We start from the raw sequence: 26,977 nt of genomic DNA, 5'->3' as shown, positions 1-26,977 counted from the left end.
AAGATAAAAGGAGCTGTTTCATAGGTCCATAGAGACACTGACTGCACTACAGGCCTACACGTGTTGTCAATCTCAAACCAAGTGCTGTTGGTTTGCAAATAGCAAGCAATAAATCAATGAAGCACAGCTATTTGATCTCATCCATAAGAGTTGAGATGAACTCACAGCTTGAAAGAATAGGTCTAAATAAATGGACAGGTTCATATTTAAATGGATGAAAATAACAGGAAAATGACTGTTGTAATACTATTAGCAAAACCCATGATGAGAGAATGCCCCAAAAAAACAATTAAATCTAAGGCTTAATGGCATATGGAAATTGTAACATTTATTTCCTTCTCCAGCATCTTTGGTGTGTCAATGTCCACTAGTGTTTGGACAATTTCATAAGTCAAGAGATATGAATGGCATCCTCTCCCCCACCGCCCATCCACCCCAGGTGGATGAAAATAAGCCAGGCTTTGACATGAAACATACACACAGACCTCAGAGGCTTGGTTCATACATTCACAGCTTTTGACACTCGGTGGAAAGCAAGATTTCATTGCATTTATTTAACAGTAGAAATATGGTAATCTTCCTTATAATTGCTCCCTCTCCAATCTGTATTTTCCAGACAAATACAGTGAGCAGGGCAAACATTCTGAGATAATCTATTCAACCGAAATGGTTTGTTATTTTGGAAATCGTGTATTGCACTTAAAACTGATTCACTAGAAACTAACAAGATTTCTTCTGTTTTCTTCTCACCTAAGGTTTAGCAAAGATGCACACATGCATGCCATGTGAATGTACATGCATACATACACGCGCGTGCACACATAAAGAATTCAATTTGAAAACCATCATTGGAGCGCAGAGGAGAACTGGAAAGTCATATTGCTATAATGCTCAGATTATCAATCATCTTGACATTTTATTGGCTTTATCACTGTACATACCATTAAAATGATGTCTGGCCCAGATTGTCAGGGGGCAAACATTAAACAGGCCAGGATTAAAATGCAGATCCCAAACACCTTCCTCTCTGGTGCTGAAATTGCACAGGACTAGGCAGCTGACTTTGGATGTGCTGTCAGAGGAGACATCACATCAACACAGAGCTGGGCTGACGAGTAGATAGATAGTGTCACACTCAGGAAATGCAGAGGCTTCCCTCCATTTATCACATGCTGTAGTCAGTCAATGCACTAAAAGAGTGATAACAAATGAGGAGAAGAAACATCTATTAATCTCCCCCTGCACTCCTAATCAGACATCATTGGCAAACTCCTTTGCACTAAAATGACATGCAGCTAGCCTACTGCTTATGAAGGAACATATTATTACTAACACTTGTGCTATTAAAAGTATTTCTGGTGGCTCTGAAGCAGTGAGGAAAGCAAATATCCATATTTCAGTAGATCTTGACAGTTAAAAGGTTGTTAATGGGCATTTAAATGCTAGTGCTGCTGCCAAGCTGGCAAAGAGAGCCATAAAGCAAAAGTCTCCTCACTCAAAACCTTTAATCAAAGCCATGTAAAGGCAAATATACCAACATATAGAAGGCCTATGTAGAGCAAAAAAGTTATGACAAAAATTCTTCTTTTACTTTCTCCTAACTTTATCATGAAAAATGAATCATGAAAAATGGATGTTTATACATGCCAGTATGTGTTTGTCTGTCTTCATCACCAAATGGAAGGTTTCCCTTGGGGGTTGGGTGTTAATTACAAAGTTGGTTACAACAGAAGCAAAACAAAAAAGGCTGGCATTTCTGTGAAGCCATTTTGAGTAATTCACTGCTTCTGAAAAAGGGTTTTTTTTTTCTGTATAATAAGCATAGACCAGGAGCAATCAGTGAAATGAAATGTGCCTGGAAAATGCAGCACACTATTGTGGCATTTTACCATTTCTACAAACAAGAAATGTTTTGGTTACATTCCCAGCTACCTTAACTACATCACTGTTTTTGACATAAAGTCCAGAAGTCCTTTAAAACTAGTCTGACAACATCAGAGTGAGCAAATGAATTATGAAAAGGAACGACAGACTATACTCTGCAAATATTTGTCTATGTCTACACTTTCAAATTAGCACACAAAGCAAAATGTGATGTGTGTTCATTTAATGTTCTCAAGCAACCAGAGTTCTCAGACACCCAGTCTGTGTAAAAGTGAAAAACAACAATGTCCTTAATCGCAAAGAGACAAAAAAAAAAAAAAAAAAAAAAAGAAAAAGTTGGTAAAGCTTGGTTTCATTGGTAGAGTTTTTGGCTATGAGCCCTTAATTTCTAATCCTTATCCTGCAGTCCAACACTTTTGGACATCTCATCATGAATGAAAAATAGGGACTTTGGCCCACATAAGTAGCCTACAGCATGTCTTGAGGGAAAGAGTCAGTTCTGTTTAACATGCAAGATAACAGGTGTAGATGGTGCACACTGCAGTAAAGGAGCTCTCAAGAAAAAAATCTGACAGTTAGTATGACTGCTTAATTTCGCTTACAGTGTCAGTCATATGACAAGAAACTGTTCTGAGAAAGAGTTCTGACCGTCAGAAGAGAGCATTTAATAGACTGCATGGGGGTGGAGCAGCAGACAAACAGCTGCAAAACTCAGGATTCTGTTTAAGATTTCATATGTTGTTAAATGTATAGTCACAGGGCTTCAATAGACATGCATGATACAGAGGTCTTGCCAATGTTGCATTTTTGATCTTCAATTTATATTTTTGCAAAACGCATATTATATATATATAAATATATCGCTGTTTTCAGACTACAGGCTGGTAGCCCTTAGGTTTACCATAATGTAGAATAGATGTGCACAAGATGAATTTGATCAATAAATAAGTCAATTAATTTCTGGGTTTTACGGCACTAGTACCTTCACACGAGAATGTATCTAGTCTCTAAAAAATAAGATCCATTGTTAATATAAAATATCTAAATAAGTATCAAAACAGGTTGGATGGATTGAAAATACACCCAAAGTTTGAGTGACATACAGGAGTCAGAATATTAAATTCCTTTGACAATAAAGGTCTTGTGTTGTACTGTCGATAAGCAGACTACATGGTCAAACCCATAGGTCTCATGACTAAGATTTTTTTTTCTGTGTCATTTTCTTATAAGTGGCACGCCAACCCCTCCAGAGCCATGGCCGCCACACAAAGGTTTCACTTCATAAAGTCACACTTTCATCAAACAACATTTAGAGTTTAGGTTCAGTGTTGTAAACTGCTTGGCTGAGTAGCTTAAATCCTGCAACAGCCTGAATGATCCCTTATCTACAGTACCATAGCTGATCACTTCAGTGTTAAACAAAATGGGCAATAAATGTTGAGATAATTGGAGCATATCGTTTTGATCATGTGCTAGCCTCCCTAATCAACTGCCACAGTGTAAACGAAAATGAATGCCAGCCTGTGTGAACTCCACACACAAACAGACAAGTCCTCCTGTACAGGGACTTTGAAGCCTGTCACAAAAGGCTCAAGCCAGCACTGTTTCTCTCATTAATCTCCCAGTAAAGGAAATGAACAGACTGACTTGGCCTGACATTTTTTGTTCTCTCATAAAGAAAAACAGAAGAGCTTGGAATGAAACTCCACACATTATGAAAGCTATTATCTTCAGCTGCCAGTCACCGTGAGAGAAAGAAAGCTGGTAATCCAAAATTAATAGGCAGAATGAGAGGTGCAAAAAAGTAGGGGACTGGGTCAGATCATCTCTCTCTCTTTTTCTCTTCCAATTACTGACAGTTCAGAATATGAAATAAGACTGAGGAATAAGAAATATTCATATTTCTCTGAATGGAATTAAAACCTGACAAAGTAAAAGAGAATGGATGGTGTTTTCAATTTTGACAGTGTATCAAATCTGACAAGATATTAAACTGATCTCAAAATACAGACTGTCTATATCATTGCCAAGACTAAATAGGATGTTCTCATCTTGGGCCTTAAAAAAAAGATTTATTGCTAAAAAGACACAAATGGACATTTTCAGAATGACAGCCACCCTCATCAAATTCTAAAGCAAACAGCATAGCTTATAGCCTATTTACAATAAGACTTTACTGGCACTGATCCTTTGTCACTAAAGCAGGGAAAATAGCAAGAATGACATAACTCAGACTACAGGATCTGCCATCAGTCACTACAAACAAAATCCCCTCAAACCCTCAATGACTGCAGGACATTTGTTCACCATACACAGCCATCATTACAGAGGCTGCCAGAAGGTCATTGAGGGTTCTGATGTATTACACACTACCAAAAGGTTCAAGGTTCAATATTAATAATAATAAGATAATACTACATTTTATTTGTAATGCACCTTTCTTACACTCAACACGTTCAGTGTAACTTTATTATCCATGGGAAGTAATTTGGTAGAGAGCCAGCAGTATAAACTACATCAGACAACAAGAAGTCAATTAATCTCAACACAATTTATAAACTTCAATTATCATTAATAAGGCTGATAGCCAACATCTAGACAGAAGTTAATTATTAACAGTCAGCACTACAAGACAGATGCAAAGACACTTGCTGTAGTGCTAAGCTTTAAAAAAAATATTCATCACTCACTTATAAGATCTTTCTATTAGGCCGATTACTTTATTGTTCACAACTGTAGGCCTTCTGGATGGACTCTTTCACTATAAATAATATTTGCTCACATTTGTCACAGCATGCGTTCTCATCTATTTTCAGTTAAAATAATGTACAACCCCCACGCACTTGCATCACCAACAACCCATGAGGAATTTGGTCATTCAAGCCTTTTCTCGCTTCCGGATATTCTTTTCAATTCTCAGTACCTCAAGCATCATCCACTGGCTCTACCACTTCAAAAACGCACCTCATGAAAAAATCAGAAGGCCTGTCAGACATGTGTCCCCGTGCCCTGATGGCATGCCAACACCAAAGACCAGCATTGATTTTGTGTAACGCAGGGTCGGATTAGTCCTCTACAGGGATTAGCTGCCTGTGCAGGGCCTCAGGGTTCGCTATAAAACTAATAATTAATTCAAGCAGCCAGGCCCATGGTAGGATATGCTCACTACATATTCTCAGTATAAGAGGGTGAGTACGAATGACAGACGGTCTAGCACACTATGAAAAGAACCGATATATATACATATACATATACACACATATATAGACCTACTGTATGTTCAATTTGGTTTGGGTGATTCGTAGTTACACCTACTAAACTTTCATAAAAGCTTATTGTACAGATTAATATTTAGTGGTTATTAAAGGTCTTTAACCGTGTGCTTTGCTTTAATGACTTAAACTGTCATATAGCCTCATGAGCAGCCAATTAAGATTGGCAGAGTTGTGTGTAGGTGATCAAGCTGACAATAAAACACCCTCTCATACTAGTTAAATCACAACAAAAGGTCATAAAGTCGCAGTCTGTAGTCAAGAATAGCCATAAATGTCTGTGCAGCCTGTTCCTGGTCAGGCTATAGGAGAACAACTGGACAGAAAATCTAGCGGCAAAAAAAAAAAAGCCAAGTTGTCTCTGGACCATGAGCACAAACACCTGACTCTGAGGTAATTGTGTATGAACATTATAACCTCTTCAGTAATTTAATGAATATATACTATGACAGGATATCAGAATATGCAGAGACGAAACTGTATGTAGGAGCTACAGAGGTTATAGTTCACCCACATTATCAAGAAAATGTCCAAATTAACAGAGACACCCCCCCCCCCAGTCACTTTAAATGGAAGTTTACCATAAACTGTGCATGTGGATAAATGCAAGAGAAATGTTTTTATGTGTGTAATCAAAAGACAGATAGAAAGTAGTTTACAACAAACTGTGTATTCGCATTATAACAAATATGTGTGTATATGTATATATATATATATATATATATATATATATATATATATTAGTATATTAGTATATTAGTATATATTTCTAGTTTGAAAAGGAAGCAAAACCTCATAGGCCAGAGTTTTGTTTGCTTACAGATTATGTGTCCAAAAGTGATGTTGTAATATTTATTAATGAAAAAATGTATAAATTTAATACCATCACTTTATACAGCCTACTGCTGTAGGAATAAAAATGTCTTAGGATAGATGTATGATTTACTTGAAGTGCAACAAAAACAGTAAAGACCATCTTTCTCCTCCTTTACCTAGCTGCCAATAAGGGCTGCCATAGTCAGAGAAGGTAAAGGGATTTTGCCTTCTATTCAAAAGACTTTGATCTGACTGACACACAAACGGCCCTCAGATCACAAGTCTACAGACCCTGTTGGGCCTCACTGCCTGGTCTATGTGTACACGTACAATTCATCCCTATGAGAATTCCTTACCCTCCTCCCATTTCCCTTTGTCTCTCCTTTATCCCTTCTTCTTCCTCCTCATCCTCCTCCTCTTCCTCTGCTGTTTTGAAACATCTGAGTACAGGCATGGTCTGAGCTTTGGAGGACCCAGGGGCCCGAGATCCAGACAGAGAGAAAATAAAGAAACTCTGCAGTGCCCCCGGTACAAAAGATGTTTCACTATTACCACTGGGGGGAAACTCTTCAGCATCACCAAATGTCTGGACAGACAGAGACGATCAGAAGACTGTTTGGTCTGTTGTTCACACAATCATACTGTCAGCTAATGGTGCAGTCGGCAGTTCGCAGTGAAACCACTATGAAGGGAGTCAATGCATTTATCCTAATGGATACACACTGTTTTATGAGGAAAAACAAAGACTATAAATACTGTACTACACAAACTGCTGGCCCCAAAATGAAGGAGTTGTTCATTGTAGTTCTCCAGCAAAGACATGTCAGCAGCATGGACATAAAACATGCTGTCACTGTTTCTTATCTCAATATGTCCCTGGGTGAAAAAGTGAGGCAACAGCTTACTGATGTCTTGCAGCCTGCCTGACCATTAAAACATATTTCCATGCTGATGGATGTCAGATGTAGCCTCAAAAAAAAAAAAAAAAAACTTGCCCTTGATTTCTGAGCACATTCCCAACTACAGTTTTTAAGTTATTCTTCATGCTTTGCAAATGGAACAAGTAAATACAGACTACAAACAAGTTAAAATAATAGAGGACATGGAAGTACAAGAGTGCAGCTTGAGTGAGACCACAGGGGGCGTTATCACCCACAAATCTTCCTGTCTAACTGATATCAAGTACTTCAGATGGTGGAAGGACAGTGAGTGTTTTTTTCCCCAATAAGTGAAAGCTGTGAGTAAGTTTATCTGAAATGGAAACAGGAAATGAGTTACAGCTGTGCTGAGAATGTGGCACAGCTGTTCAGGGCCAGAGATGGTTTAAGGATTGTACAAGAGTGCAGGGGAAAAAATGGATTTACCCACGGAGCCTGTTTGGGACCTAAAATTGCAGAGCAAGCAAATAAGATTGCCTGCATGTAATGCTGTTCATCGCTTCAGGAGTGGCAAACCACACTTCAACCTGACTCAAATCATAGAAATTAAAAGATTACCACATTAGTCCCTTGTCTACCCCAAGATGTAACAGCAAATTCTTTTAGTAATCATGAGGGCTTCGAGAGCCACTATCTCTAATAACAGCTTCCAACTGCATTTTCTGGGTTTTATGGTCAGAGGATTTATTCATCTACAGACAACATTCATCATGGAGACCTCTTAAAATATCATCCCCTAAAACTCAAAACACGGCAAAAACTGCAATCATCCTCTAAAATCTTGGCATGAATACACCCAAGTATCTGTCTTCACTTTTCACCCTTTGGCCCTCTAGGAAAGACTGTGGGAGACTGAAAGCCATGAAGCGACCAAAAAGTGCCTAGACCATACCAAAGGAAGCTCCTTTGTTCCTTTTCCAAAACAGGCTCCAAACCTTTTTTCCCCTTTTTCCATTTGGGACTCAGCCAAGGGAAGTAAAAGTATGGCTGCCCCTCTCCATGCTTAGTTCTAATATGTTCCATGCCTTCCAGTTGCTTACACCATCAATCTGGGAGATGGCTAAGTGTGATGGGAGGGAATATAAACATCGCTTGAGTTATGGGCTAAAATAGACACAGGTTGTGTCTCAAACATAAGTCGGTGCCCTCTTCTTTTTTTAACGAGAAAACGTGCATACAGTAAGGTCCTAATTGCTGGCAGAAAAATGAAGGCATGTGCTATTTACTTTAAACCCACTGCAGAAGAGGGAAGAGGGCCAAAGACAAGAAGGTGACTATAATATTGAAATTCACCCACACAGCCAACTTCAAGCAGCAAGCTTGTTATTGACAGCCAGGTGCCAGTCCTAATCATCTACACTTTTAATGCTTGCTTAAAACATGCCCAGCCTCATGTCAAAACCTGAGTACATATTAACTCTCCCCAAATCGTCTACTTACTAAACATGTCACTAATTAATTATACATCTGACTTGTTCCCTCTCTCATATTTACATAGTGTTTCAGCAGAATGTGTGTAGTAGTTGTAAAGTATTTAATAAGCGTTTAAAAATGCACGAGAGTCAAGATCTTAGCCAGTGCATGCACTGAACATGAGATGTTTACACAATATCAAAAGACTCTGCTATGTCTATCAGAATGAGTAAGACATACGGGTAGTTTGTTTTTCACTTGCCAAAACAGAAAAGAGTATGTCCACTTGGGCCCCATCAGGTCAAATCATAAAGATCCATCACTGGCTTTGTACTCTGCTAAAACGCTAAGGAAACATATTGTAGATTTTAAGAGCCTTTTTATTCAGCCAGACTGTGTACTAAAACTAATTGGATTTCTGTCAATGGAAAAAAATATATCCCTGGGACAGCTTTGAACTCAATAGCTCTGACTATCCAACTGCGCATGAGGGAGTGGGACCATGCCACATGCCAAGCAACAGGGAGGAAAATTAAATCAGTGGTCAACATAAAATATTAAAATAGCATAGTATCGAATTTTTGAAAAATTATGTCAGGGTGGCTCATTATGGCCAGCAAGGCAGTGAATTTAGCTATATTTAGTGGGTGATAATTGAAATCATAGCTGTAGTCATTACCACTGACAAGTTTCTAAATAATACCCAATAAATCCCCTCTTTTTTTAGCAAGGTCCCAATGACAGCTGGCAGTGCTGAAAAATATAAAGTAAAAAAACAGAATCTCTTTCCCTTTTCTTTCCCCTTTCCCTTCCTCCCTGCCACCCCCCCAACTTTACTCTTTTCTCCCTCTGTCTCTTTCTTTCTCTCTCTCAGAGCCAATAAAATGTCAGCTTTTATTCTCCTCCTCCAAAGTGTTGGCTAGATGTCAGCAGGCCCTTCTAAAGCTCTGCCACTGCAAGCTGAAGGCCTGTAAATCTCTGTGTCAGTGGCACGCCATCCGTCTTGGGATATACAATAAAAAATGTGACGCAGTCATAAAAGGAATGGCATCACTGCCCAGTATATATAATGTGAACAAAAGGAACATAAAGATGTTCCATTCCAGTCAGAATCCTGTACCACAAATGGCCTCAGACTGGAGAAGAGACGAGGATGTGGGATGCTGTAGAAGGCTGATGGCAGCTCCTGACAGTGATTAACAGATGTTTCAGGGGGCTTTTGTGTTTTAACAAAGATAAAGATTTATGCTATATATGTTATACGCAGAGTAAAGGAACTGTGCAGCTGAAAGTAGACAGACTACCTAAAAAAGATTTCTTTGGCATTATTCAGTTTTTTGTTTTTGTTACTGTCAAAAAATGCCATACAAAACAACAAAGCCAACTAAAACCAGTAACTGATCCCTGTTAACAAGAATTGTTTGTGTGGCCAGAGCCTGGTATATCTTATTGACTGGTTCCATAAATCCACACTACTGTCCCAAATATTTAACACATCAGTGAGCCAGACTATTGCAGTGGATGACATCTTCCTTGATTGTGATCAACACTGTAGGTTATTGAGTCAATCCCAGACAATTTTATTGCCGCTGTAAATATTCACTAGTACACCAAATGTGCATTAATCCAGTGCTGAAAACAGACTTCAACATATACAATATTTACTTCCGTTTTGTACAACCTGCTTAGAATTACAGCACCAACATGTTTTAAGACAATACTGAGTATGACTGAGTGTCACAAACAGGATAAGAAATTAGACTAAAACATTTTTGTTTTTGGTCTTTTCACTGAACTTACTGACAATCTTAACCACTGGCAACTGACTGTTATACACATGGTCTGCTCCTGCAATGCTGTGGTCAACAACAGGGACTATTGTATGATGCCAGTGGATGATTTGTTGATACTTCCTTACACAATGAATTTCATATGAATGTAGGCCATTCAGTTGTGAATAAAACATGCAGAATATGACATACTTTTCTATGTGATTGGAGTTTCTATTCAAAACAGTTTGTTTTCCATTAAGAAGAGATTTAATTTCAGAAGATTTACTTCAATCTATCCATCTTATATATGTAGTCTATCTTAAAAGGTGTTTTTTTATTCATAGTCCAAATGCAAATGGATTCAAACATGCATCCAGATACACGTAGGCACATAAAACAGTAAATATGAACAAATACTGGACTTTATAGCACATGTGCCACGTTTAATAAGATCTACAGGTGACGATAAGAAAATATACTGTGGTTAGCATCATCTGCCATTTAGGCAAATTTGAATCAAATACAGCACAACACAAAAACATAACACAAAAACAAAACAATGGGCCATCTACAGATTAAAGACATGATGTGATATGTGCACAATTTGTGGGAGAGCTTACATTAACATAACCATATATACAAGTTAGTCATCTCACCAACAAAAATATATTTTTTCAAAAACCTTTTCAAAGACAATAAATTTGAGAATGCCCAAAATGGAAGCTACTAATGTAAAGAGAATGACAATGACTTGAGATATCACATACCACACATATGATTTTAATAAACGGAGTAAATTATTCTTTACTACTTCACTATAATAGTGAGTGACTCCACCTCTTGGCTGCCACTGTTTTAACTTTCCTCAATAGTGAGAAAAAGGCTTGCAGCAATCATATAAAAGGAATATAAACTCAAATTGGGAAGACGGAGGAACAAGACAAGCCATCCATTAAGCATAACATCCTTAGCACTATGTCATTCCATCACTTTTCCAGTAGAAGTACATCATTTAAAAAAAAAAAAAAAAAACATCCTGGTGAAAATTAAAAAGGTTATTTTTTTTCCCCATCAAATGATACAAAACACAGTCAAATGATACAAAATATGAATAAGTTATTTCCTGCCAGACCCTGTCCCTCTCATGTCTCTGGTTTAAATCTCTCTGGGCTAGGAGAGCTCTGCATTCTCCTTAATTTATGAGACACAGATCAGATTATCTGAAAATATCAGCCTAAACAGGCCTGATAGATCAGATATGGAATATATTTCCTCAGCAGAACAGAGTACACCACCACTATTACCAGACACACACACACACGCGCACACACACACACACACACAATATACTCAGTTAAGTGATTTGAGGACTTCATACTGCCAATGTTTTATATCCTCTCCTCCTAACTGACACTTTATCTGCATACCAGCATCTCTGCAGATTGAACACTTAGGCAAGACCATGACAGGCTCTCTTCCCGTTGTCACTTCTCATTCTAGGACCAGTCTAATGCCTCTTACTGGGCTTCTGCCAATATCAGTCCCATCTCCCCCCTTATCCTTCTCCTCTTCCTCCTCACCCCACCATCAAACAACTGCAGTCTACCTAGCCACGATAGAAAAGGAGCACTTGATGTCTGTGACACTCATTTGTCAATTAGCAGGCCCCTTCCCGTGTTGACATAGAGAAAGTTGAAAGACAGAGCGGTGCCTGTGACGAATTAAGAGAGACAGATGAGTGAGGCATGAGCGGCAGAGTAATACTATAATATTCTTTAGATATGAATATAAAATGACACAGCTGACAGGCCATACAAGGTTTTATTTCATTTCTCAGTGTACCAAGCCTCCCTACTTTGTCTTCTTTGTTCTCTTTTCATCAGACTACTTACATCTCATTCTGACAGCTGGGCGACATTTAGAGCACTTTCGCTTTAAAACGCGAGTTAGCATACTTGATTTGTCATTAAAATGCAAAACGCCTGCCATCACCAACATAGCCTGGGTGAGCACATACCCCTTCAGACACCGGCACACACATACGGTGTACACACATACGGTGTTCACACCTACGGTGTACACACACACACACACACACACACACACACACACGCATGCACACGCACACACACAGGTAGTAAAAGCTGGGGTTCATCTGTAAAGCCAAAATCTAATATGACCCTCTCCTCCTAATAACAGGCTAAATTTCTGTTTTGTGTCAGAAGTTCATCTGTTATGCATAATTCTGATAATATTAGAAAGTAACAGTGTTTCACTGATCTTCAGATCATAAAGGGGATAGTACTGGTAATGACCCCAATGACAGTCCTGACCTTAAATGTTCGGACAGGTACATTTTTTTTTTTTTCTTGGTTTAGTTTTGCTTTAGCATGTTAGTTTAAAAATACTGTCCCTTCCACATATTTCTTTTTATATTGATGAAAACCTGAGACTTTGCATTGTAATGCATTAGCCATTGTTTTACTTCAAATTGAACAGGCTCAAGTCCAGAGCATGAAGGACAAAAAATGAAATTTAGAAGTTTGCATCTGAACTGACCTCTGATGTGACTAAATTGAGTTCAGTAATATATAAGAAAATACCTGTCTCTTTTGTTTTGGAATCCTAAATGAAGGTGAAACTGGGACACCAACAACAACTATTCAAACACATACAGGATCTGGCACAAAAACTCCTGTACAAAAGTTTTTCTACTCAAATAACTAATTCAGTTGATTAATTTTCGTTTTAGTTGAACAGTGAGGAAGTATACAACACAGGTCTTATAGCCACCTATCCTAAACAAATAATGCAACCACAAACAAGCCTCCAATTCAGCCTGAAAACAATAACAATGGAAATGCTGCACTGAAATAGTCTGTTTCTATTTTGCTGCATGTTAAGCACCATAAGTTAATAAAGATCTGCTAGACATGGCCTGAAATGACCAACAGTCTATTATCAGCTAGCCAATATTTACAGTTGTTTTGATACATTTTACATATTTAGATCACATGTTGTAATCAGTATCATGTGTTGGAAAAGAAGTTAGTGGCAAGGCAGCTAAAAGAGATCCAAGTATAATACTCCAGGCCTAAGTTGCAAGTTAGGTTTAAGGTTTCATGACTGCTTTCAATGCATAAATGTGACTGGTTTATTAAGATCCCTTGACAGATCTCTGAAGCAAGGTATCACCGCTCTAAAAATGTTAGGATTCTTCCTGTGACTCACAGACATGTGTCCTCTTCATACCTCATGTGTCCAGGGTGACAGCACTGAATGTAACAGATGCTGGCGCCTAAAGTGCAACACAGTCACAGAGGGGAATCATGTCAACACAACACATGCCCACTCACAGCACTGTGTACACACCTGACCCGGAACAAAGTGGACGACACAATACTATCCAAGCCCATCCTGAGACAGAAATCTCACTGTGAGCCACACTTCTCAACATATTGATGAGACAGGCTGACATTGTAGCACATAGAGGGAGAGGTGTGGGTGTGACAGCCTGCTACCATAATTTCATCTTGCCATTACCTGCCTAGCCACTCATAGTTATGCTCACAGAGACAGATGCACAAACACTGCATGCAAGCAAACATCCACAAGCTTCCACACAAGCATAAACATATGTGCAACACACACAAAAAAGAAACCACACAGGACTCGGTTAAAGGTGGCGCCAGTATCTACCTCCTCATTGTGACTCATTGTCAGTTTGCTGGATGAGCGTTGTCAACTGAGCTGACAGAAATAAGCATATTAGCAACAACAATGTCTGGCAATGTCTCCCTCTCAATTTGAGTCAAGCAGCATGAAGAAGTGCACGATGCTGAAGGCAGTCCAGTGCGTTTCACTAACGTGCATCTCTTTGCACCTGGTTTGCTTGAGTTGACACTGTAACAAGGTCATGGTGTCAATACACAAATGTCTCTACTACATGACATCTTATGTAAAAAGACCAACAAAACTTCTACAATCCTCAGTGGCAGAAAGATAATGCATTAAGGTTTAACATAATCTGGGGAGGATGGATATTGCAACATTGCTTAAATGTTTTCTTTGTCCTAAATCTTAAAGACTGCATTACAGATAAAATGGGGGAGTGTGATATGTGGAGAATTCATATCTTTACTAGATTAGGAAAAGTGTGCCTTTGCATTATTTTAGCAATAATGTGTTTAAATATTGAAATTCCTAGCCAATTTTAATTGAACAAAGTTAAACTCCAGCATTCTGTGTATTCCTAAAAATCTTTCTAGTGATTTGCAATTCAAAATAACTCTTTGGTTTCACTGTCATCTTACACCAAAACTTCTGAATATTCACAAGCTTGAAAAAAACAAAACAGAAAAATAGCTGATTTGGAAAGGAAAAGCTTTCCACTATTAAACTGTGAGGGCTATTAAGTGCATTCTCCTAAGGTTCAAATCTGCTACTGGGGGCTGCAATGCCGTAGCATATTGAATTTTATGGTGCCCACCCAATGCATGACCTCCAAATCTTGTCATGTGAGCATCTAAGGAAGAGAGAGTGGTCAGGCAGCTTTCACCACCACATAAAGAAAGCTCACTTGTGGGAATCAGATTAAACACATTTTACAGATGTATGAATGTATCTTCAGAACATGCAGACGATCTAAAACAAGTCATAGAAAAACCTTTAAAAAAAACACACACACAAATCTCACTACATGTTTAAACTCAACACACAATACAGATTTACAAGGGAGCCATTTCACACCATCACAAACCACCCTGCCCACTAGCAAGCCATCAATCAATAATCCACTGATATGAGCCCCAAAATGGTTCATGTAGCACTAGATTACATCACTTCTCTACCCAGACCACCCTTTGAAGTTCAGTAATGATATCTGGCATCTGACATTAGCTGAAATGAAAATTAATAATAAATTAGTAATATGTGAGTCATAAATATTTTATTGTAAACATCAAGTCATTAAGGTGACTGGCTGAAGGGCGAGAAACATAATGCCAGCCTTGATCTCCCTGTTTCAGTCAGATTTCATGAAGTTGTTTGCCAGATATAACAGGTTTCCTCATCCAATGAGATAACATAAAGACATCCACCATTTAACAGTCCAAGCATGCTGTACCATGCACATAGCAGTTATGATGTAATGGAAAACATCCAGTGCACACAAAAGATAAACTAGAGAACCTTTTTAGATTTTTAAGTTAATTTCATGAAAATCCTGTTTATTGTTACCCATCTGATAACACTAATACCAAAAAGCATTGGGCAACCTGCTGAGGCATTCACTCAATGTGGGCCCAGCTATATTACAGTTAAAGTTAGTTACTGAAGTTTGATTAAAATAAACAGAAACAAATAAACACAGACTGCCTACTTTAATGCTGGTACATGTACTTTCAACATTCTGGTCTGCAGATCTTTCATCACTGATATGAACAATCATTAAAACAGTTCCTTTTGTATATACATAAATTCTTGGGTAATTTCTGGGGTAAATACACAAATCAGAGGACCACTGAGCTAACTCTTGAGGTCCTGTGTTTATGCATCTGATGTTACAAAGGCAAGCCTGTAAATATATCAGCAATAGGGAAGACAGTGTTATATTTTTTTTGTTTGTTTTGTTGTGCTTCAGTGATAAAACCTAAAAAGTTGGTTAGATTGTTTCTTCCATACATACTGTATGGCTAAACTTATAATGTGAGTTATCTGGGTGTTAAGGGTCAGTTGACAAGTAGAAGCCCTGAAACTCAACAATCCTTGTAACAGAATGAATAATTGCCCACTGTAGCATATCTCCAAAAAAGGAATAGTTTAAGCAGTGCTTTATGTAATCGTGAGCCTTCCTCATGAACACGGAAATGCAGTACACAGTAGGTTAGTGCTCATAAGTTCCCTTTATGTTATTCTCCAGCAACGTCAATGTAAATGAGAGATTTTGCAATGTAAGACAGTGTAATTGAGGACTTGCCACCTTCAACCCAGACAACTGCCTCAAGATAACAATTCTGTGCAAAAATGTCTTGTATTGCAACAGCTTCACGTAAAAAGGTTCAGAAACAAAACCACCCCAGAACGATCATCTTCGTTCTTTTACTTGCCAGATCAACTGTGCTAGTCCTGCTGTTGAAATGGCAGCCCCCTCTGAAGCAGCTGCCATAAGATGCTCCTTCATGTCCTGAAAGAAGAATCTTTTCTTCCATTTGCCCCAGAATTAGCATGTCACATATATCGATCACCCCTTTTATCCTGCCCCAGCGTGGCACCAAAACCATCTCTAACGCTCATTCAGCTTTTTGATGTTGTGATGACACTTGGACCACCTACAGGCCGAGACCGCACATTCAATTGCAGATGAAGTGAAGAAGCACGTCTCCAGGACTGAGAGAGAGAGACAGACAACCTGTGCACACAGGTAGTTATATGCCTACCTGAGCTGATTGAAGCTCACATCCAGCCTTCTTGCAAGCTGTCCATATGTCTCACCCAGGAAGTCTGGAATGTCCTTACAGTCATGTCCAATGTAGGAAATCTTTAAGAATAAAAAACAAAAAAAAAGCATCACTCACAGGAGCAGAAGAAAATATTATTTTAAGTTACCATACCTTTAAAAATAATTTGAGACCATAATTAAGAGTTTATTTTGAATGACAGTGGATGCAATATAATGCAGCAGTTGACCCTTAATGCTGCAAAAAGATAATCACTCCTGTATGATTTGCAGTCGTTATTCAACACGCTACCCAGCTCTGTTACACTTTATGTCTTTACATTGCTGCAGCTTGCAGACATGGGAGTTGTAGGAGGAACTGCGAAACATACAAGTCCAAACTGTATGTGTCACGTGACCGCTGAGCTGTCGAAGAAATAAACAAAACCCTGTGCACGTCCAGCAAACATAAAGTAACTAATAAATGGAAACATGCGCGTTTCAAAGGCAGAAACGATTTACAAACTTACTTGAGTGCCATTTAAAGCGACCAACGACTCGCTATGTGCCATAACTTTCTCCTGAGGGTGAGAGCCCAGTGGCTGATGTGTGTTTTTGGTATGTTTTTTGAAGAGAAGCTATCAGAGTTGAAACACACGATGCAGCTCACGTAAGAAGCCCGCTGCTGTCAACATGAAGCGGTGCTGTTTGTGGATACAGTCCTGATACTTTGGGATATCTGCTGGCGCTTTCCAATTGACTTTACTGTTTCCGCGTGCCGCTGCAATCAGCTGACCTGCTGTACGGAAGCACGCGGTCACGATGGGTATGGGTATATGTGTGTGTGCACTTGTATTTCTACCTTTGTCAGGACCATTTTGAGTATAATTGCACCCGAATGGGGACATTTAGGCAAAGTTAGGACATTTAGCCGGTCCTCACTTTTAGGTTTAGGTTAGGGTAAGAGTTAAGTATCTAGTTGTGATGGTTAGGGTTCAGGAAATGCATTATGTCTTTGAGTGTCCTAATAAAGATAGAAATACGAGTGTGTGTGTGTGTGTGTGTCAGGTGTTATTGATCAAATCTTTGTGATGTTGATGTTTTTCAAAAGGACAGTATCAGATTTCACCCCCATTGGTGATGGCCTAACATTACTGGTCAGTGTGGGTTTAAGTAAACTAATCCTCAAAGTTGATTTGTTTAAACAAAGTGGCTGACGGATTAGATAAGAACAACAACACCTGTTGAAAAGCAATAAGACTAACACCTGTTTTCAGTAAATACACCAGGGGCTGAGAACACTCATGAGAAATAAATCTCAACCTTGCAGAAAAGCTCAACTCATTTAAAGTGGATATGGTGCCTCAATTTTTACTTATGCTAGTTTTAGTAGCCAGTAGCCATGTTACAAAGTTTAAAGTTTTGTTGACTATTTACCTGAGCAGTCATACAACACTCTTGGAGAAAGTTGATGCATAAACACAAAGCCTATTGCTTGTCAATACTTATAATAAAGCATGAAGCTCCTCTTTGTGTGGCCTGTCCCAGTAGGCCTAACATTACCTATTTTCCAACCAAATAACTTCATCTCTTTGTTCTGCTACTGTGACACGATGGGCTCAGTGCTGCCCCCTGTGTCCATAAAACAATTCAGTTTAAAGGGTCAGTTCACTCAAATTACAAAAACCAAACATTTCTTACGTCTCTTTCTTACACCTGGTGGTATAGCAATGAAAGCAGTTTTTGTGCTGGTTTTTAGATAACCTGTCAGTGTCTGCGATTTTTGCCACCTTGCCATAAACAGTTCAAAGAGCCACTAGAGCCACTGTCTACCAAAGAAGTAGGCTAGTTCTTGACAAAAAAACAAGAGTGTACGTCACATCATTGATTGCTATTGTACTGGAAAAGTACAATACTCCAAACTAGAAGCTAAAAAACAACACTCTAAGGAATATTATAGTTCTTAGTTCCTGATGGCACAAAAAAGGGGGACTTCCTCCAACTGTTCTAAGAACTATAACAGCTTTTACCTGGTCTGAAAGCACCTGATGACTTTGTCAAAATGTTATTGGGAAAATGTTCCCAGTAAGCTAGTATGCTAATATGGAGCAATGCAGAAATTCTTCCCTAAACTTCGCAATGTAAAGGACAGAGGACTGGAAGCCAGTCACTGATTGATCTAGTTTAAAATGAATCTAACGCTTTCTTAGTTTAGCTTAGGTCTTTAACTATTTAATCAGGGAATCTATTTCCTGTTGACAGCCAAACACAATATTAGCATGTCATAAGTAATCTAAATGAGAGCAAAAAAACAGAGAAGCTAAACGGGTAAACTTCATGTACATTAGTGGAGAATCATTTATATTATGTGTATGACATATTTTTCATGTTAAACCAATGATGAATCCAATCAATTTCTAAAACATAAGTGTTTGTATTTACATATTAAGCATACTTGCTGATATAGTCCACACTATCTGCAATAATCTTGTGCCAACTTGTTTGTCTTAATCTTTTTATAGTTTTATAGTTTATAGTAGCTTTCAGTATAGATAGAGTTTTTGTGCTTTCCAGGAAATGTTGCCAATAAATCCAAGTATCCGTGTATCTGTTTGTGAACAAATCTGATCCAAAATGGCATGAGGTCAACTGGATTATGTAGCCTATCTCAAAATTACCTACTGGAGCAATAACTGGATAAAGATATAGTGGCACTGGGTGATCATTACATTGCTTATATGAGTCTTTGGGCAGCAACAAAATTGTAACTGAAATATTATCAGGTCTATTTGAGTCTAACTTGTTATCTATCGGCCATTTTGATCCTGCTACCACTGAATACCTAAACAAATCTTTATATATGAAGGCTTTGCAAAGATGCCACCTGACCTACAGGTCAAAAAACAAAAACAATCATGAAAGGTGGTTATAATGATGTTTTATTAAAGCTTTTGGCTGTTTTAGCTAAAATTGTGAAAAATATACACATGTCCAGATAGTGACCTTTTTAAATACAAAATTGCTTCTTTCTTTTTTTTAACTCCAGTCATCACAATATGATGGTAAACAAACCTTTACATATTCATATAAAAGATGTAACTGATGTACAGTATATTTCCCAGTGAGTCACAACTTTATCTTTATCTTTGCAGGTCAGATAAGAGCACAGGAACTGTTGCACAGTGTGTCCTGGTGATTATGCGTTTATTTGGTTGAAGTTAAGTTGAGATTAACACTAGTGTAACATGTAGAAACTTTAATTTTACATTCATTATCCAAAGATGATTTTGTATTACTGTCCCCACAGACATTAGGGGATAATGCAACCCTGTAATTAAATGTTGGCTTCTGTTAAGTGACATGTGTTAGCAATGTGACTTTTATGACAAAACCCACCAAACTCATTACAGCCTTGGTGTGATGATGAATGGGTGTGGGGACAAAAAAATCAGATGATGACAAAATGAAAACATATGTTTACTTTTTAGTAATCAAAGTTTTCGAAATTACTCATCAAGCTATCTTTATGTGCCACTGTGCCCTTGGAGCAGGCAGACATGGCATTTTGCAGCTATGTTTATCCTAATCATTGTAAAAAAAAAAAAGGGCTGCTGTGTTAATTCAGTGGGGCAACGCTGGTTTGGATGAGAGGCTCAGAAAGTTTGGGAGCGCCATTCAGCTCCTCTGGTACACTATTTGTGTGTGACGTCACGTGGGACCTCCCATACACGGAAAAGCTCCTTTCTCCTTTTCTCCCCGCCCGGAAAGACAGCGAGAGTCTGCATGGCTTCAGTCGGCGCCCTGCTCCCTGCGGTACTTCACACTGGGCACAATGCAATGAGTGGTTGTATTTCAGCAATGTAGAACAACTTTGTTTTAGACTGAAGGACTACGTCTTTATGTTGTTACAATGCTTTTTTTAGAAAAAAAATCCTTTACCTCTCTGACGTTTTACATCGGAGCTTAGTAGGCAATGACTCCAGGTAATGTCGTGTCACGGACTTTGCTGTAAAACCTGTCCTTCCTCCTGGGAGTTTTAGAAAAATCTACTTCTACTCTCATGCATGCGTTTTAGTGATTTTAATAATCTCCTCTGCAACCTGTATTTTCTTTTGTCTGTTTCTGCTGTTTGGGGACTACACGAGTCTCTTGAAAAATAACTAAAGTTAAAAAGTAAAATAAAAGAGGTTTTAGGTTATTGCTGAACTAGCCTAGTGTCTGAAGGTAGTCTAAATAATGGATGAAATAAAATGTTTACCTGCTGAATAGCGTCCTGATATCATGGGTGGAAGAAGGGGATAGTTTTTAAACGTTAAGTATTGTTTTTAAAAAAAAACAACAATAAAGGTTTTAATTCAGGAAGTTGTTAAATTGGTTTTTTTTTATTTTATAGTGTTATATAAAGATCAGCTATAAGAATTAAATTTGTTCTCCCACACTTCTTGCAGGCAATCGGCCCAGCATTTAGCTCAAAGTAATCTTTTAGTCTAACAAATTTCCTCTCCAGATGTAAATAGTTGTATTTGCATGCGGAAGGTGATTCATAAACATGTCAGTGTTATGAAATATATGGGGATATTAAAACTTTCTATTTAAATATCATGAATTATGGTCGCAAAAATGTGTTCCGGTTTAAGGGGAATGCCGAGTATTTTGGTGTCTGGTGCAGAAGCTCATTCGTCATAGGGACAATAAAGAGGGTTTTTGCCTGACAGTGAAAATTTATGGTTGCCCTTCTTTGCCCTAATAACTCACATATTGTGTCACGGACTGACAGCCCTTGCAGAAAACAGCAAGCCTGTTATCAATCACGCATCTTTGCATATTGTGAAACGTCCCCCTCTCTTCTCCCAGAGAAAATCACTGAGAGCATTTGATGGAATAGCGCACCGCTCATTTGGACTTTTTTCCCCTCCGTCCTACAAACTCTCCCATTAAACTGACTATACCTGTTGGCCTGCTTTGGAGCTGCTCATTATTTATATTACACATTATCTCAAAATGATGACTCATGTGTTCATAGAGAAGACGATTAGTCTTGTTTTTTTATTTATCCATACACAGTTTACAAAGGTGTGTATGTGAGGCATGCAGAGTGTAGGCCTATTCGCTAAAGCAAATCTGTTTCTGTTATTTTGAAAGTGGCGTTTTATTCCTGAGTATTTACAAGTTTTATTTGTAAATTGTTGAAGTAGAGAAGCTTTACCTTGTGAGTAATATAACACTTTTGTTTTACTACTTACTTCATCCCAAATTACTTTTGCGACAGATTATACTCAAGCACACTGCGTGTTTTTATTCAGTCCCTGTATTTTTTAGGACAAACATATTTTGCCCTCTTGACTGTCCACTCCAGGTTTTCTTGCTCTCCAAGTTGACCCGTCAGGCAGATTACCACAGAAAGAGATTAATGGCAGAGGCGGGTTGCAATAATAATCGTTTTGTTTGATGTGACAACTTTGATAGGCGTTGATTTACTTACAAACTGATAGGCTTTTAATTGAGCGCCTCCATCCCGATTGAGATGAAAGGAAAACCGCATTGAAAAGCTGCCCGATCGCCCTGGAGCCTCAATACTGATTAGCCATCTGAGCGGTGAATAGTTCAAGGCATTTTAAACTTCTTTTCTCAACGGCCTGACAGACCATTTCTCTTCCTTTCTTTCTCTCAGTCCGCTTTTCTACTTCTTAAAGAAAATAAATCATTCTCATTGTATGTAAATAAAATCGAGCTGACATCAATATAAAATGTCTGGATTTCTTTTTTGTTCCCTGTCTTTGTTATTTTTGTTGTTGCAGATGACAGTGTGCCTGAGGCAGATGACAGGTTTTAACAACACAATGGCGTGATGCGTTCAGCCAAAAATGGACAGGGTTCTGTTTTGAGAGACCATGATGTTTCACCGGGTCGAAACAGGATGATTTCTGAATGGATGTTTACTGTTGCAGATTGTTTAAACTACTTTATTTTGGAAGGATCGCATAGTTTAAACAGCCTGGGAGAAATTAATTTGTCTCTTTTTTATTTTTTTAAATGATGGGATAATTTAAGATTTAAAAAAAAAATATTAAGGACGTGTTTTTTTCGGGGGCACCGGTGTTTTTCCTAAGGCTTCCTGTTAACACCATAATCGGCCGATTATAGCAAGAGCACTTTAGCACCTTTAAAGCACTAACAGCTTTTTCTGTAGAACATGTGAGCAAGACTGTCTGCAAGTTATTAAAGTTTCAGCATGTGTGCCACCTTCGAGGTGTTTGATGAAGAACTCTAAAAGTTACAGACTTTGTTTAATACCCAGGACAACGGGTAGGTAGTCGAGTCCACAGATTTGGCTTCCACACATATCCTGGGCTGGCGATGTCTGCTATACTGTTGTTGCATCTAAAAATTGCACCTTAAATCGAGAATCGATTTATTTCCTCTTAAAACTTGGTGTCTTTTGCAGAGTGCCTCTCTTCCCATTTGTTCTTTTCCCGCAGTCACACTGGCATGTAATCAGCCACAATAGCTGACATAAATCAAGCGGTGGATTGACAGCGTCTGACAAATAACTGATTGATTGCGGTGGAGCAGAATTGACACTTGACGGAGGGGTGGAGATAGAAATAGAAGGGCGGTGTATATTATACTGAAAACATGTGACATTCACATCCCTCCATCACTACACTGGTCTATTCCTGTCAACGCTTGTCTGTTTAGGGAATTCAAGCTGAAGTGGTTGGTTTTATGTTTGCCAGTGAAAAAAAAAAAGTCCAAGTGGTGGACGTGCGTAATTTGCGCACACCTTGTGCGTCTCTCGGGTTACACGGTGGTGGAGAATAACGCATTTTCACTTGTTAAAACAACGACAGCGACATATTTTTACTCATGAACTTTATAAGTAAGTGTTCTCTTAGTTATTTTAATGGCGCTGAAACAGTGAGAGGGTTGGACATAGGCAGAATAGACTGTAGCGTAATAACTTACATTCTTTTGTCTGTAGACTAAAATGAACATTAATGTGCTGTAAATAATAAAAACCTTTAACTCTTCCCAGAAAATAAGGTGAATAAATTGGATGCTGTTTGATTTAACGTCCATTCACAAATCTCCATTGTACCGTCCGTATCTGCGTTGCAAATTGGATAAAATACGTTTTATATTTTAAAGATTGGAGGTGTGTTGTTCTTCTACATCTACATTTTCAGAAAATACTCGGTTTCGTGGCGTGCACAGAATCCATAGCCCAACAAATAAAACGGTGTAAGCGTTCACAGTAACCGAAATATTCAAGCCTATCTCCTCCCCGAGCTGTCAAAATAGAGGCGCTTACAAAGAGGAGAACGTCACATCCCCTTGACCCTCCAATCACCTCAGGGTCCCATTTGATTGGAAGGCGGCAAAGGCTTTAATCTCGGACTAATTCAGATGCTTTTGAAGTGAAAATTTCTGCCAGTTCGTACTTCGGGAGTACAGAGCGAGGACCTGCAGACAGACGCACACAAGGCGCAGCGCTCATGGTGCAAGACGCAGCCACGGATCTGCGATAACCTCGCACGGTCTCCTTCCAGCTGCCGCGCCTTGCTCCTTTATTACCAGGATTACTACCTATTATTGAACCGTTTTACGATTCTTTTTTTTTTTCACGAGAGAGAAGCTCGACGCTTTTATTTGATTTTCTTGATGAATCTGACAAAAGCATCACCGTTTCATTTCCTGACAATTGGGACATGATCACGTCGCCCTCGGCGTCTGCCCTGAAAAATAGTGATATTTGTGCAGCCTGGGAAAGCAGCAGTTCTCGGAATAGCAGCGCGGCGAGCATCAACAAGCCTTTTCTCCACTCCGCACCCCCGTCTCATCCACTACGGCAAGCAAACCGACTTCCCATCAAGGTTTTGAAAATGCTTACCGCACGGTCGGGACACATTTTGCACCCGGAGTATCTGCAGCCTTTGCCTTCTACCCCGGTTAGTCCCATAGAGGTAAGGAGAACATTTTCAATACTTACACTCGGAATAATTACAGTGTTAGGTGTTTGAATTATTTGTGTGTGTGTGTGACAACGTTTTGGGAGCATATCGCTGTTTCCCCGCAAAACAGCCTGTACAACTATGTTTAAAACAGTTATATGAAATACAAATACTTGTAGTTTGTTTTTAGAATCAACACGGTTGTAGTTTTGTTCAGGCAAAGAGCCGTAAGCCTATATATTTCCGCTTGGAAATGTCAGGAAATATCCCGATTAAACTACATTTTCTCGGGTTATACATTTTGTAATCAGCGTAGAAAGCACCCAGTGTGCGTTTTTATAGAACTGATCCACATCTATTCAATCTTTTTTTGCAGCTAGATGCCAAGAAAAGTCCGTTGGCTCTGCTGGCGCAGACCTGCTCTCAGATCGGCAAACCGGACCCACCACCCTCCTCCAAATTATCCTCCGTAACGTCAAATGGATCTAGTGAGAAGGAATCTAAATCCGGTCCTTTGAAATTAAGTGACATCGGTGTGGATGACAAATCTAGCTTCAAACCTTATTCTAAACCTTCAGATAAGAAGGACTCGTCTTCGGGCGTCTCGGGCGGAGAAAAGTCTGGTTTCCGAGTGCCGAGCGCCACCTGCCAGCCGTTTACGCCTCGGACAGGCAGCCCCAACTCCAGCACTTCAGCCTCCCCTATGCCGTCAGAGGGGAAATGTGGGGAAAGGGATGAAAAGAAAGAGACTGATTGTAATAAAAATGGCTCTACGGACGGGTCAGGCACCACGAGCCACAGCAGGATAAGCGTGAGCTGTGGTGGAATTAACGTGGAGGTCAACCAACACCAGGAGACGACGCCTGGCACCAAAACCACCTCCTCCTCGGAGTCCTCGTCTGTAACATCTGTATCCTCTGCTTCCGTTCTCGGGTCAGGACTTGTGGCTCCGGTTTCTCCTTACAAGCCGGGACAGACAGTTTTCCCTTTGCCTCCTGCTGGTATGACCTACCCAGGTAGCTTGGCTGGGGCCTATGCTGGTTACCCTCAGCACTTCCTGCCCCACGGAGGGAGCTTGGTAAACGCACAGCTGGCTAGTTCACTGGGCTGCAGCAAGGCTGGATCCAGTCCTTTGGCTGGAGCTTCTCCACCGTCCATCATGTCAGCCAGTCTGTGCAGAGACCCTTACTGCCTCAGTTACCACTGTGCCAGTCACTTGGCGGGCACAGCCAGTGCTTCCTGCACGCACGACTCTGCAGCTGCAGCGGCCGCTAACGCCCTCAAGTCCAGCTACCCACTAATGTACCCGACACACCCCATACATGGCGTCCATTCCACGGCGCCATCATTTAGCGGACACCCCCTGTATCCATACGGGTTTATGCTCCCCAACGACCCTCTCCCTCATGTTTGTAACTGGGTGTCGGCAAATGGACCGTGCGACAAGCGTTTCTCCACCTCGGAAGAGCTCCTGAATCACCTGAGGACACATACTGCTTTTACTGGGGCTGAGAAGTTGATATCTGGGTATCCCGGGTCTTCATCACTAGCCAGCGCTGCAGCAGCGGCCATGGCCTGCCATATGCACATGCCACCGTCAGGAGCCCCCGGGAGCCCCGGGACTTTGGCTCTAAGGAGCCCACATCACGCGTTAGGACTGAGCAGCCGCTACCACCCGTACTCTAAAAGTCCCCTGCCAACCCCTGGTGCTCCTGTTCCCGTCCCCGCAGCCACCGGCCCCTACTACTCCCCTTATGCACTGTACGGCCAGAGACTCACCACAGCATCAGCGCTGGGATACCAGTGAGGGGGAAAAAAAGACTTTGAAAAGTTTATAGTACTAAGAATGCAAATATAAAGACTTTTATATTAACAGCGCTAAACTTATGGGCGGGATCCGTGGACTTCAACTGTATTTATTTATATGTCGGCTTAAAAGCAGGCGATAATAGCTGCAAATGGAAAATATTTGAGCAACTCAAAAAGTGCATTATGTTGAAACTGAACTTTATAGGTAAAGTGAAAACACACACGTTAGAGTACTAATTAAAGTAGGGTTCCTCATTTCGATGTTGATTTCAAATTGCTATGATTGTATTTGTTCTTATTTAATGTCTCATTGAGAAGAAAATAATTTACATGCATGTTTGTTTCTTAAATTTCAGAAAATTGTCCACATTTTAAATTGCCGTTATTTTTCAGGTGTACACCTTGGAAAGAGAATTGGTATTTTTTTGTATGTATTCTGGAAAAAAAAATAAGAAACACTTCTGTTCCATATCTCCGTGTGCCTCATTTTCTGAATCCTTCATCTTGGAAACAGGTTAATGGCCTGACAATTAGAAAAATAAAAGGTCAGCCTGGTAGATGGATTAGATAAGATAACCTCATTTGATCACACAGGCCTATAGATTTTTCAGGCTGTCATACATTTTGAAACAGTTGCTCGCTGTCACATGAGGACACCTTTTGACTATTGGTCCACAAAATGTGC

At 39.5% G+C, this 26,977-nt stretch overlaps 2 protein-coding genes across 3 annotated transcripts in view; one reads left to right on the top strand and one right to left on the bottom strand.

The window, feature by feature from the left end:
• Positions 1-17,327, bottom strand: part of lrmda (leucine rich melanocyte differentiation associated) — a 184,299-nt gene extending 166,972 nt beyond the window's left edge. For both annotated transcript variants that reach the window (XM_026309635.1, XM_026309636.2), the window contains exons 1-2: positions 17,062-17,327; positions 16,533-16,633 (exon numbers count right to left, since the gene is read on the bottom strand). In XM_026309635.1, coding sequence (XP_026165420.1) covers positions 16,533-16,633; positions 17,062-17,103 — 143 coding nt within the window. In that variant the 5' untranslated portion in view covers positions 17,104-17,327. The remainder of the gene's footprint in view (positions 1-16,532; positions 16,634-17,061) is intronic.
• A 6,278-nt stretch (positions 17,328-23,605) lies between these two features.
• On the top strand, positions 23,606-26,763 carry znf503 (zinc finger protein 503). Its single transcript, XM_026310088.2, has 2 exons — positions 23,606-24,495; positions 24,860-26,763. The coding sequence occupies exons 1-2, from the start codon at positions 24,241-24,243 to the stop codon at positions 26,288-26,290; spliced, it is 1,686 nt and encodes a 561-aa protein (XP_026165873.1). The 5' UTR covers positions 23,606-24,240; the 3' UTR covers positions 26,291-26,763.
• The last annotated feature ends 214 nt before the right edge of the window (positions 26,764-26,977 follow it).

Source organism: Mastacembelus armatus, chromosome 15, assembly GCF_900324485.2.
Source record: "Mastacembelus armatus chromosome 15, fMasArm1.2, whole genome shotgun sequence".
NCBI classification, from domain to species: Eukaryota; Metazoa; Chordata; class Actinopteri; order Synbranchiformes; family Mastacembelidae; genus Mastacembelus; species Mastacembelus armatus.
This window is presented reverse-complemented; position numbering and strand designations above follow the sequence as displayed.